Source organism: Pieris napi, chromosome 14, assembly GCF_905475465.1.
Source record: "Pieris napi chromosome 14, ilPieNapi1.2, whole genome shotgun sequence".
Lineage (NCBI taxonomy): Eukaryota > Metazoa > Arthropoda > Insecta > Lepidoptera > Pieridae > Pieris > Pieris napi.
Genome location: NC_062247.1, coordinates 7,636,413 through 7,650,246, shown reverse-complemented (window position 1 = coordinate 7,650,246; position 13,834 = coordinate 7,636,413). Strand labels below are relative to the sequence as shown.

At 31.6% G+C, this 13,834-nt stretch overlaps 1 protein-coding gene and 1 long non-coding RNA gene across 3 annotated transcripts in view; both read right to left on the bottom strand.

Moving 5' to 3' along the window:
* Positions 1 to 6,607: 6,607 nt before the first annotated feature.
* Positions 6,608 to 12,329, bottom strand: LOC125056158 (probable maleylacetoacetate isomerase 1). Of its 2 annotated transcripts, none has more exons than XM_047659130.1 (5): positions 12,164 to 12,329; positions 11,750 to 11,924; positions 9,074 to 9,192; positions 7,275 to 7,471; positions 6,608 to 6,830 (listed from the first exon to the last, which is right to left on the bottom strand). In XM_047659130.1, the coding sequence occupies exons 1-5, from the start codon at positions 12,173 to 12,175 to the stop codon at positions 6,701 to 6,703; spliced, it is 633 nt and encodes a 210-aa protein (XP_047515086.1). In that variant the 5' UTR covers positions 12,176 to 12,329; the 3' UTR covers positions 6,608 to 6,700. The 2 variants fall into 2 exon arrangements, with proteins under 2 accessions (XP_047515086.1, XP_047515085.1); XM_047659129.1 differs by having other exon boundaries at positions 7,275 to 7,492; positions 12,164 to 12,325.
* A 435-nt stretch (positions 12,330 to 12,764) lies between these two features.
* The window catches only part of LOC125056246, a 30,034-nt gene continuing 28,964 nt past the window's right edge, over positions 12,765 to 13,834 (bottom strand). Inside the window, exon 3 of the long non-coding RNA XR_007118027.1 lies at positions 12,765 to 13,491. This is a non-coding gene — a long non-coding RNA (uncharacterized LOC125056246). The remainder of the gene's footprint in view (positions 13,492 to 13,834) is intronic.

The window sequence follows — 13,834 nt, the reverse complement described above, 5'->3', positions numbered from 1 at the left end:
TAGCTAAGGATTCGGTTTAAAAACGAATATTCAGAATTCAAATCCCGCTTTTATTGAGCTTTATGGCATACTTATTACAAAACAAAATTGCGGTCGAAATTAAAGCCAAAACGTAATTGTAACCGTATTATTTTAAGAATAATACAACTTAATGAACTGAGATCAATTCAAATCTTCATCTCTTGAGATGAGCCCACTCTTGAAATTTAAATTATTCATTGCCAAACGGTTCTAGACGTCTGTATCGACAGATTAAATTCAATTTGACGCTCCGTTACGAATTAAGGTTAACATTTTGTGCCTACATTTATAATGAATTCTATTATTTATTTATTTATTTATTTATTTAAAGTTAAAAATTTAAAGTTAAAATTTAACAAAATTACATTTATTAACCTATATTTATATTAAAAGAAACAGATAATAATTAGAAAACTACATGCCATAATAGATTATTCGCTTCCGTGTCTCAGTTAATAACGCACATTGTGTTCGATTTTTTATTTATTGTAAAGTTTGCTGGCGCAAAAATCTTATCAAATAAGCGAGTCTTTAACAAAAATTACCAACAGTTGCAGGATTGTTGCCAATGGATATCTGGGACTATATTTATTATTGTTTGCACTTAATCTTCAATGGCATAGTAATAGTCAAAATAGACACTATGGGTTTCAACGTATCATTCTCGCACAAGGCGTAAATAATAGACAATTTTACGTAAATAAGATACGTTTTTTACGCCAAAAATCTTTCTTGAAGGCTATCAGTACAATAACTCACCCTTGGAATATGATAGTTTATGCTGTTTCTATTTCTAAGAATACCAATGAAGGTCTAATAAATTGGCCAAATCAAACTACGTAATTATTTATTTATTTATTTATTTATTTATTTATTTGTAAACCTACAGCTAACATAAATTATATACAATTACAAACAGTTACATTAAAAATATAGCCAAATATGGAATACATAATAATACAATTAACTACAAAATGGTTCAAGAATTTATAAAAGGGAACAAACAAATAAAAACTATTCAATACGTTTATCTAAGTGGTACCTAATTTGGTTGTGTTGTATGATGGTGTAAAAGTGAGGGTAAGTACGTGAAGGTGTGTATGTGGGGTATGCTCATGATGCAGGTGATTTTGCGCTATGGATATTCTTAATACTTCTTTTAATCATATTCCGCGACAGCTTAAACAGGTCGAGGCTTAAATATTGGTCGTTGTATGTCCGGGCTGCGCGATACAAAACTGAGTTCCTTGCATAGTTAGTGTTAATGTGAGGAACATGGAACAAAGCACGATTACGAGTCTGGTAGGCAGGAACAAGGAAGGGCAATTTTTCTAGAAGGGAGCTACAATTAATTTTATTTGAGATGATGTCATGTAGTAGCAATAAATCATATTGTTTTCGTCGAGAGTCTAAAGTATTAATTTTAAAATGTTCACACGCGTCATTATATGTATTAAACTTATTGTAAGTCTTATAGGAGATAAATTTTATGAAGTCTTTTTGGATCTTTTCAATTTTTTCTTTGTGTACAGTGTAACTAGGTGACCAAACCGAGCAACCATATTCGAGAATACTTCTTACGTACGTATAGTATAGCACTTTCATACAGTCGACATCATGAAAATGTTCACTAACACGTCTTACAAAACCAAGCTGCTTATAGGCCTTGTCAACTATTGTGTCAATATGGTTATTATACGTCATTTTATAGTCTAACCATATACCTAAGTCACGAACACAATCTACTTCTTTTACAGATTTGTTATTAATATGATAGCTAAAGTTAAATTTGTTTTTTTTTCTGGTGAATGTTATTTTGACACATTTAGAAGCATTAACCGATATTCGATTTTGTCTATAATAATTGGAAAGGTTATTTAGGTCGGCCTGAATTTTGTGACAGTCTCCTTCTTTGTTTATTTTTAAATATATCTTTTTATCATCAGCGAACATAAGGTAATTTGAATCTTTAATGGTACTATTTATGTCATAAAGATATGCATTGTATAACAGGGGACCCAATATAGATCCTTGAGGAACTCCAGAACTTATACGAACAAAGTCGCTTCTAGCACTGCCAACCGCAACCGCCTGTCTACGATTTGTTATATATGAACAAAACCAGCGATGTAGGTCACCACGTATCCCTAGAAGTTGGAGCTTATGTAATAGGATGGTGTGATCCACTCTGTCGAAAGCCTTCTCAAAGTCTGTGTAAATTACATCAACCTGTGCACCACCATCCATACTTTGCAGTACATAGTTCGTAAACACGGTTAAGTTGGTTATCGTAGAACGTTTATTGATAAAACCATGCTGTTCATCGGGAAGTGAATTACTTATTATATTGTGGATGGCTTTATAAATTATCTTTTCAAAGACTTTACTGAAAGTATTAAGTATCGATATTGGTCGATAATTTTCAATACTCAACCGCGAGCCACTCTTATGAATAGGTATTATTTTAGCTATCTTCCATACATCAGGATAAATGCCAAATGTGTTCACGGATAAGTTCTGTATTATGTACAGTGGTTCTGTAATAGCTTGAGCACATTTTTTGATAAAAATAGGTGGTATACCGTCATACCCAGCTCCTTTTTCCGCATTTAATGAATTTAGTATCTTCAATATATCAAATTTGGTTGTATTTAGTTTACATATAATGTTGTCGGTTACTTCCGTATTAGTCTGCAGAATTTCATGGTATGAAGGTGCTGCTTGTTGAAATACGCTCTCAAAGAAAGTACTGAATCCCGTGCATGCTTCCGATTCGTTATTATATATATTGCTTCCTAATTGTAATCTATTTGGATAGCCAGTGTTATTAAGTCGTAAGGTTTTTAGATAAGACCAGATTTTCTTTGGATCTTTCTTTAACGATGTTTGTATTTTTTGCATATATAACTTAAAACATTTTTTTTGGACTGCCTTCTGTCTTGAACGAAGTAAGGAAAACTCATCGTAATCTCGTGGGTTTCCTCTTGCTTTCCATCGAGAGTGAGCGGTTCGTTTGTCGCGTATTATGTGTATGAGCGACTTAGTATACCAGACCGGATATTTGTTATGAGCATAAAAGGTAGTCTTAGGCACATACTGATCAATTCCACGGTGGAGGATTGAATAAAATTTCTGCACAATTATGTCAATGGTGTCGCCTCTTAGAGAGTCATTCCAGTCTATACCGTTAAGATATTCATTTAATTTATCGTAGTTAGCCTTCTTGAAGTTATATCTTATCTCCTTTTTTAATTTAATACTAGGCGTCATCAATTGCGTCACTTTCAGTTCCAGGCATGGATGGTTCGGGTCTTCTTTAACGAGATAGCTGCAAGATTTAGACACCTCAATGTATATGTCACTAAATACTAGGTCTAGTATATTTCCAGAGGAGTTTTTATGAAGATTATACTGACTGAAACCAAGACTACTGCATGATTCAATAAGCTTTGCACCCGCATTTTGTAGGTTTACAGTACCACGCCTAAGGAAGGTGGGATCAGAGGTAGGAGACCAGCCTATGTGGGGTAGATTGAAATCGCCAGCTATGATATAATGATCATTTGGGTGTAATGAGAAAATATATAGGAGAAAGTCTGTAAACGCTGTAAGTCTTACAGACTGCAAATCGTCAGGTGGTATGTATGCAATACATATATGTAGTTCGCGTTTATTGCATTCATTCGACGCGAGCGTACTAGCGGGAATAGTCAACCAGGCGCACTCAACGCCGTCGCACGTCCACTCGGCCATCTCTTGCGCATGCAGTGACCTTTTCGTACACAACATAACACCACCGTAATTAGTATTCTTGATCGTTCTTAATTGAACTGCGAAATGAAATAGTTTTGAGCAAATTTTAAAAGAATTCATTAACACTGATTTGGATTTGTAATAATTTTAGTCACTTAGGGACTAAAAAACATATTATGTTAGTTTACAAGAGCTACACTTGTAAAAAAAATCAACATACAACTAATATGAACAATTATTTTTCTTTTAAATTATTTTTTGCCGCTAAATGCTATCATAGAAATTAACGTTTGAAATTCAATAGACTAAATTAATAGATCATATCTACGTACTCTTAATCAATGGATAACATCTGAGCATGGATAAAATAATATATCGTGCTACCTAACCATTTTAACAATATGTCACTATTCCATGTTTATTAGTATTTAGTAACTCGCTGCGTATAGAATTATTAAATTAAAATCATTTTTGTCTTTTAATTAAAATAAAATGTTCCTCATAAATTATTACATTTTTTTTAATAAGATATGTTAAAACATGTAATTCTAAGGGACTCATAATTGTAATCCTTAATGTTTAAAGTTAACCCGTACTTAAAGGCGTTGAAAACAAAATATTTTTTACCTATAAGTGAATTACCTAGATGACCAAAAACTATTTAATGAGAATGTTTTTGTTACACTGCTTAAGTATTTTGACGAGAGTGAAGGCAAAACATTATATTTGAGGCTATGGTGTGTTTATGAATAGCAACGTCATAACGTTACAGTTTTTATTGGAATTAGCAGCTTTAGGATATCGCCTAACAATTCACGATGTAGCGACTTAAATAGAAGGGCTGGCTATTTTTTATTAAATTGTCCCTCAGGCGTAAAATTATACGACCAAAAAAAATGATACGTGCATATTGTGAACATTTTTACGTTCTTATTTATTTATTCATTTACAGCATAGATGTCACAGAATAATTATAATATATAGACTAAATTACACACTTAAACTATTAACAAATAATTTTATTTCTACTTAAAAACAAAAAAAAAATTACAATTGTACCTGTAGATCAATGGACTTTCTATGTGCGCATTTATCATTCGCTCGAATGGTGAAGGAAAACATCGTCAGTCAGAAAAAGTCGACGGCGTGTCAGGGACTGGATACTGATCACCCACTTGCCTATTAGATTGACAAATGATCATGATACAGAAATCTGAGGTCCAGACCTAAAATGGTTGTAGTGCCACTGATTTATTTTTATTTATTAAAGTTACCATACGAACCGTTTTAGTATTCTAGCATTAGCTTATACATATTTCAAAAGGCAATTATACCATGGAATGCGTTACGCTCCTAATTAGTGCAGCATAAACCGTCATCGTTGCGCTGTCCGAGAATTCATTAGAACAGTCAGTGAACGAATATGTTCGCGAAAAGTAAGACTAGGTACAAAAAATACTCCTAATTCTTGAACGGTAAACCCTACTTATTAATCTGTTACCTATTTTGTAAGTATCAGTTATGGAGGAAGCTAGAAAAAGACACCCAATCACACTTTGCAATATTAAATAAGAGTTTGTATAGTAAATATCGACTTATTAACATAGCTAGGAGACTGGTTTCATACTTTCCGCTAAGTCGCAACTCCCACAAAATCTTCTTTTGTCTCTTTCTGTGAAATTACTTTCTTTCTTTTTTTAAGTGAAAACGGTACAATTAGTCTGATTTACGTTTAACGAATAAAGGGGTAAATGTTACACTATTATTACTTGTTATGATGATGTTTTCGTACACGCCTTCCTTTCTTTTCGCAATTACTGGGATAATTTATTATTTTTATAAAGCAGTATAAAGAGTAGTGTGAGTCTATTAGTACATATTATATTATAATGCACAGCAATACCTCTAGATTGTATTAACTTCTCTTATGCGAATTGAAATGTAGGTCATCTTCAATTGTATTGTTTGAATAAGCGGCGTTAATACCGAGTTTACTAGCAAAGTTTGATCGTTAAAGCGATCGTATAAACTTACCTATAAAACATTGTTTGGGCTACAATAATAGTATTTATGCTCGTGGGCGTTTTCGATGGAGAACTTGGAAAAACAGATAAACAATTATTGTTTACTTAAATAATTAATGAAAGCTCGTGAAATTGGGTTATTTTTAACGTTTTTAATCAATGTTATCCCATTTGGTAAATGAAAGAGAAGAATATTAAGAATATTACAAATACTATATATACTATATATTTTTGTGTATAATTTTTTCACATGAAATTTTACTGTTGAGAAAACAGTAAAAAATATGTAATACAGTAAAAAATGTATATAAAAACGATAAAAAATCTTGAAAACTTATTTCTCAAAAAAATGTAAAAGTGAAATTCGATTTCGATGTTTGTTTTAAGATTTAATGTAAAATATATGTTAAAAAATTGGGTTAAGAATTATTAATAACTATATTTGTTCAACGTTTAAAGTTTATTTAAATATAAATGGAAAACGACCAATAGGATCGAGTTTTTATTAACAAAAATAATTTAACAAAATTATAAACTAAAAGATTATTTAAGAGTTTAATTCCTACTAGTATTTTTTAATAATATACAACACACATATATAACCGAGTAGTAGTATTATTAGCCTATTATTATTTTATAAAAAAAAAATAAAGAGAAAGTAACTATGACAAATTCGGTTCTAACATTAGTAAATACCGTCAAAGTTTCACAAATTAAGAGAATCCTACCCTACAGTATAAGCTTGAGTAAGAAATTTGACACAATTTTTTCTTCCATTTCTACAAATAAAAAAAATGAAAGAACGCACACTAACACAAATTATATAATTCACTTTTAACAGTACAACACATTTAAAAATAAACAAAAATATTGCTTATAAGTAACAAATATTTATGACATTATTACAAATTTGGTAACGTATACTTCTGGCCCCTAACTATCATTGGGTGCGTTTTCCTGAAACTTTCTTCTTTTAATAGTTTTTCATACAATTTGGAGAGTATCGGATATTTGCCAAGATCCAATTTGTGCCTGAAACAAAAGTTACGTCAACCTCCCAAACAACATTTAGAATGCCTTTATATATTTCGGGTACATTCGAAATAGGTAACGAAAAATTACGAAATAAAATTTTTCAGCACTTGAATAAAAATAAAATTATATATTTTTCTCATGAAATTTTAGTGTTGGTAAAACAGTTAAAAAAATACGTTTTAATGATATAATAATGGAAAAAAAATTCAAAAACCAATTTGTCAAAAAATTTATAAGTAAATAAAGAAAATTCGTATGCGATGTTTATTTTAAGATTGAATGTAAATTATATGTTCAAAAAATAAGGGTCTAGCATTATAAAAATCTATTTTTGTTCATTCATAAATCAGACTGACATAGCTATTGAATTTGTCCTTAGGACAAAAATAAACATGATGAAACTTTAAGGCCAATGAAGAACACCGTATATCTTAAACTCACCTTGTAACTGCATTATACACTTGTGGGACCAAGCAAAGATCAGCCTTAGTCATTTGGTCCCCAACACTATAAGCCCCAGCGGAATTTTTAAAAAGTTCCTCAAGGCTTTGAAGCCCACGCTCAGTCCAGTGTTTTGTGAATACCGTGTACTTGTCTTCGGTCTCGAAATAGCGTTTTAATCCAATATTTTGGAGAGGCTGGATACCGGAAACAACAGTCTGTTCGGATGCAAAGCTATTGTAAATTAAATATAAAGGAACTGTTTTCAGGTCTTTGTGATGTGATGTCGTTAGTATATTTATGTAATAAAAATGGCGGACTTTCAGCGTTCTTAAAATTGCGTCATTAAATTGATTTATGTGCTAATAATTATCAATTTATGATCTAAAACAGATGAATTTCAATGTTATATAAATTAACGATTACACATTTTAATTCTTAATTACATTACAATTTACATTTTTCGGCATAAATGATGCTAAAACTTTGAGATTTTATAAATACGAAAACCGATTTCTGTTTCTTGTAAAGCCTAAGAGATAGGTCTAAGTGCCTACGAAGATTGTTGCGGATAGTGCAACTTAAATATTTTTCCGTAACTGTTTGATTGTAAAACGCATCTGACGTAATTATGAAATCGGGTTTCTGAAGCTTTTATAATAAGTTTTCAATAACAAGACGTATTCCAAGTTAAATAAGTTGTGTACAAAAATATTGATATGCCGAATTGACAGGGTAATATAAGTCATACAAACTTTGAAATTGCGTTTGAGAACGCGTCAAAAATGTATTAAGTTTCGCCCAGTTTCGTGAGTGAAGTTCATGTAGATTGGAATGTTTATAACAGTAGCACTAGCAATATTGGCAAATCCAATTAACCACTAGTATTAACGGTTTTGAAGTAATTTGGCTTTGATGTTGTTAATCTATGATCTCTGTGACATATATTGACAATGACAGCTGACAGTAGCGCGATTGCTCCGACATATATTCCTGTGTCGGATTTAACTTGAAAAACTGAAGCGTTAAAAATGTATCCTTAATTGATGCATAAATTCCGATTTTTATATATTTTACAACATTGGAAAACGCAAAACACAATTTACAACATTGGATCATTGACCGCTTGAAGGCCATGATCTATTCAAAAGTATGATTTGTCACAATTAATAGCTATTTCAAATGATTTGGCTGTCACATACCAATAAATTAGGCGCCCTACATGTAACGTGTTCGTGAATTAGATGTCTTTACTTTAATAAGGACTATTCAGAAAGCAAAGTGAGACCCAAAAAGGTATTTTATTAACGGCTGGATGGAAATTTGGAGAAAACTAGAATAGGACTCCGGCAATATTAAATGTAACAGAATTCAAATTAATTCAGATGTAAAAAGAAATATAATAAACAATAAAGGCTACATTTAATTTTATTTAGGCTTAACAATCTCACATGTTAAAACGGAGACAACCAAACAATTATGAAATACATAAATACATATGTGAGACCTTTCTAGGATAAGAATCCATGCAACTTCCTCGCATGTAGACCGGGATATCGGGATCTTTATTTAGATAATATGCGTCTGAAGTCTACATAGAATAAGTGATTTTTTATAGTCTTAGAATATTAAATAATACGGTAAGTACCGTACTTTTTGTAACAGATGCAGGTGTAAATCTCGAATATTGTTTCTCCCAATATGCCGCGAAGCGAAGTCATCCACATACATTCTGGGAATTTGCATATAGAGTATAAAACCGCACCGCGCGATAAAAAATATATTGTTCGAAGCATTACCTCACAGATTTCTTGCATGCGGGCTCTTTGTAATGGTGTACTGGGTTTCAAGGGTGGATCGGGGCGTGTGTCATCTAGATAGTCAATTATTGCCATAGACTCCACGATTGTAGCACCATCTATGATAGTGTTAACAAAAAGCTTGTACATTTTTTAATAATTAGTAGTATAACGTCATCTTAAAATGCCAAAAGTAAGTTCCGTGAGAACAAGGAAGAGAAAGAAAAAGAAAAAAAGAGAGGAAGAAATAAGAAAACAAGATTTTTTTTGTGTCATAACTTAATTTAACTGAAGCTCAAAAAAACTTCTAAAATGTATATTGAATTATTCGCTTATGCCAAAAAGGAAGCAACTTAGATATTGTTGGGAATGGGAAGATCCAAAAACTGATAAAAAAGCCAAAACATTCTCAAAAGCAGTAGTTAAATGTTATATTTGATTGAGGTGATAAAAAAGTTTCTATGCGAAACAAAAAAATATAACTTAGGATAGAATTGTTAAGTTCATTGTAATTAAGAGAGTTTATAGGTTTTGCGTTTGCAGTTGTTTATTTTTGGCATAAATGTATAGGCATTATGTACAAATGCTCTTTGTCTATATATTTCTAAGAAGCTAAACAAGCCAGCTCCTCCATGAATAGTTTTAATTGATGTCATTCTAAGGCATTGTTTATAGTCTAGATCTGAGTTAAATGAGATAGACTAGACAATTTATTATTCGCACTCAGGCTAATATACTACTGAATATTTACATATACATTCGTATAGTGCTTCGGTCAATAGACTCGACCTAAATACGTGTCAATTTATCTCGCCTTTTACTCCACTTATTAAACGCCTCGTGTTATTGAACGTTACTTCAAGATAATGTAAATTTATTGTGATTTTTATTACTGCTCTATTTTGACAAAAACGGCTAACCATTTTTGTTAAGTATGACGCACAGGACGGGTTGATTTTAACCTACCCGTAGTACTCTTTCGTCTCTTTCAGTCCAATTGTGTATTAGCTGTGAGGAATAGAGACTGAGTAGATTAATTAAAACTGTGTTCAGAGTGATTATTTTTATGAATACGGGGGAAAGTAAATAACGCTAACATATATATTTTTAATCCAGCTACTGGTGCGCTAAAGGCTTTTAGTGATTCGATGAATTTTAGGTGGAATTTATTATTGTTTAAAGTAGTTGTTATCTACTTTAAGAACTTCTAAATATGTAATTTACTAAGCCCTGATTGAAGTTTAAGTCTTTTATAATATAAAGAATTTTGTTTTCATATATATATAATTCGCCGAAACCGTAGAATCTAAAGTTGTATACCTTTATAAAAATATACCAATATAAATAAATACGTGAGAGGTAACAATAGCCTAAATAGGCTCTAATATAGGCCGAATATCTTCATAATTATACAATATAATCCAATAAGCAAATGTACTCGTTAATTAGGACCGTGAGTGCGAAATAAGTGGACTCGCGAGAGTGAAGAGCCCGTGACGAACACTACAAGTGATGACATCTGCAGTACTAATTATAAATTATAATTGACTACGTATTTTCATAATTATTTATTACGAGCCACACGGCGTAAAAGGCAGACAATAATGATTCAGACTTGGTATTAGAAGGCTTATTTAGTATATTATGTATTGAAAAATAGATGCAAATATTTGCCCCATGTGCACGTTTGCAGGTGGAAGTCAAGCAGGTTATATACCTACTTCAAAAACAGAAGATACATATTGTGTCCTCATTGAGGCGGTAAACATCTAAGAATAACATATTTCTGTATGACTATGACATTTATTATAAGTAGTCTTTATTTAATGTTTTTTAATTACATTTTGTATTGAAATATTTTGATAGCAGTGTTGGCCTCAGCGTGCGACTCTCATACCTGAGTCGTAGGTTCGATCCCCGGCTGTGCACCAATGGACTTTCTTTCTATGTGCGCATTTAACATTTGCTCGAACGGTGAAGGAAAACATCGTGCGGAAACCGACATGTCTTAGACCCAAAAGGCCGACGGCGTATGTCAGGCACTGGAGGCTGATCACCTATTAGATTAAAAAATGATCATGAAACAGATTCAGAAATCTAAGGCCAAGACCTAAAGAGGTTGTAGCGCCACTGATTTTTTTTAATTGAAATATTTCGTTAAATTTATTCGACTTTTTCAATATTCACTAAACCTCTTCAATCCCAGCTTTACCAAAATGTGATCATGACGGGAATCTGGAATTGTGAAACGAACGTGTGTGTACGAATATTGGTATAAGCTTTTATCGCACGAACGTATTGATGTAATGTGGGAATTTTAAAAGGATCCGAAATTCATTTTCACCCAGACGGAATATAATTCGGTTTCATAAGGAAGTTATTCACCTTGGGGAATAGACCTTTATGACTATGCCTGACATTGTTCCCACATCACATTTGAGGGACGTTTTTAATATCGAAATGAATTTGTATATAAATGGAATATTCCATTTTAGATTGATGTGTCTGATTCATATTTTATATAGGTTCAAAAATACCATAAGTCTAAAATGTTTGTATGTTTTGTGTATGTATGCTTTATTCTAATAATTTTTTTTTCTTCAACTTTACATCCGTCTATGGATTTGTGCGGAAATCGAATAAATCTATTAACAAAGTCAAAAGATCTTTTCTTACCAACAAATAGAGCAGGAACTTTTTGGGATGGATTAATCGCTCGGAACTGCTCGGTTAGTTGTGCCTTTTCTCGCACGATGTCTATTGACCGTTCTTCAAATGTCATTTTCTTCAGATTCATCGCAGCTCGCACTCGCCATGTACAAGACGACAACCAGTATCCATACAAAATTGTCTATGTAACATTTGTACTGATTTTATGTTTAAAAGCAACCACAGATGTTTTTATCGCATTAAGTTTTTATTGTGAAAAAAATATTAATGTGTAATTAGTATAAAATTAGTAATCATAATAAAACAAGAAAAACTAGTTCGGTGATTTGTGTTCTTTATTTGAATCAAAATGTTGCCGAACAACACAAGTTAACCTTTTGTTAAATAGTTTTGAAATAAGAGGTTATATTTCTTACTTACCGTGTTAGCCATGTTATTTTAATCAAACCTTAGAGTAAATTAAACTCATCAAAATTCCAAGCCTATTGACCTTGACAGACTGTTGGATTCAAATCATAATTATTATTATTGTTTACCATATTAATTATCAGCTGAGATAACAAGCTAACGAAAGGGTACTGTCTAGTGTCTACACTCAATGTCACACGGGATTGACAACTGACAATTGTCTCATTAGAAAACATACAGAAGCTACAGATAATAACGTAGGGTAATAAATACTATTTATATAATCGCTATTACATATGGCAGAATTTATTAACATACTGCAAGTATAAACTCTAATTATATAAATATTTTGTCGTTTCACTTATTTTAATAACAGCAATAAGTAAAAAACTCCAAAAGGAATTTAATATTATCAAAGTACCTACCTATGTTGATGAGTAAAAACCATATAATTTTAATAAAGAATCTTGATATTTCGTTGTTGATTAGCATGCTTATATTATAGCTAAAAGTTTTAAAATGAAAATCCAAATGTTCACTTGCCGCTTTTTATTTACAGTATATTTATCATTGTTATAGTAACATATAGATCTCTAATTATTAACTATATTATATTATTATTATTTCTTTTCTAGATCTGATATATAGTTTTTTACTTAGGAATGTACCTAAATTACATATAGGTTTTAATTTATTTCATGCATAATTATAAACTGATTTATTCATGTTCAAGATATTATGTAAGATACCTATAATTTTTGTTTTTTTTACATTTAGGCTTAATGTTTGCCTACTATTCTTGATCGTTAATTTGGGGTAATAATATCAATTATTATTAATTTTATACTGCGCAATTTAAATAGGTTGAACAAGCAGGAATCCCAAGCATATGAAAACATTTGATTAAGATCAAATTTAAAAATCGAAAAAGAAAATCTACTTGTATCAAAGTTTACAATTTGAATACAAATTAATAAAATCTCAAAATATGTATTCACTACGGCCTACGCAACTACGTTGATCAAAATTATTGTACTTTTCAGCTTTGCATGCTTACTTCGTTAACTGATTGGACACTTTCTTATAGTTATGAGGTTTTCTTGGTCTGGGGACTCAGCCCCATCTCAAAGGTGAACCGGGTGGTCGCAGGAAGGTTGCTCGAGTTTCAGCTGTGAGAGTACTATCACCACCACCACCACCACCGTCATCAGGAAGACCGTAAAAGGCGTGAAGATGCCGTCGGTGGTGCAATTCGTGGCCCCTGTGAAGTCCTTGCAATCTGCTCCATAGAGAAAAGATTCTCTTTTTCACAACTTTTTTGTTTTTGTTGGTATTTGACTCTGAAACCAAAGAATATTTAAACGTTTAATTTTCAATTCAGTGCCCACATGCATATGCATATACGCTCAATAGTCGTGTTAAAAATGGTAGTTAATAATAACTCAGTTTAACACAAAATTAGACTAAATTTATAGCAGAAATTTAGATATTTTAGGTCAATAAGACGAAAGTAAAAATATGACAAGAAAAACTTTGCTTTGGTATGTAGGAGACTGATTGAATTATAGTATTCAAAATGTGTAGTTTTAGTTTCCAATTGAATATTAAACCATTCAAATTAATATGTTTATTTACACCTGATCGTTGTTTATAACTCGTGTGCCATCTAGCGGCACTGTGTGA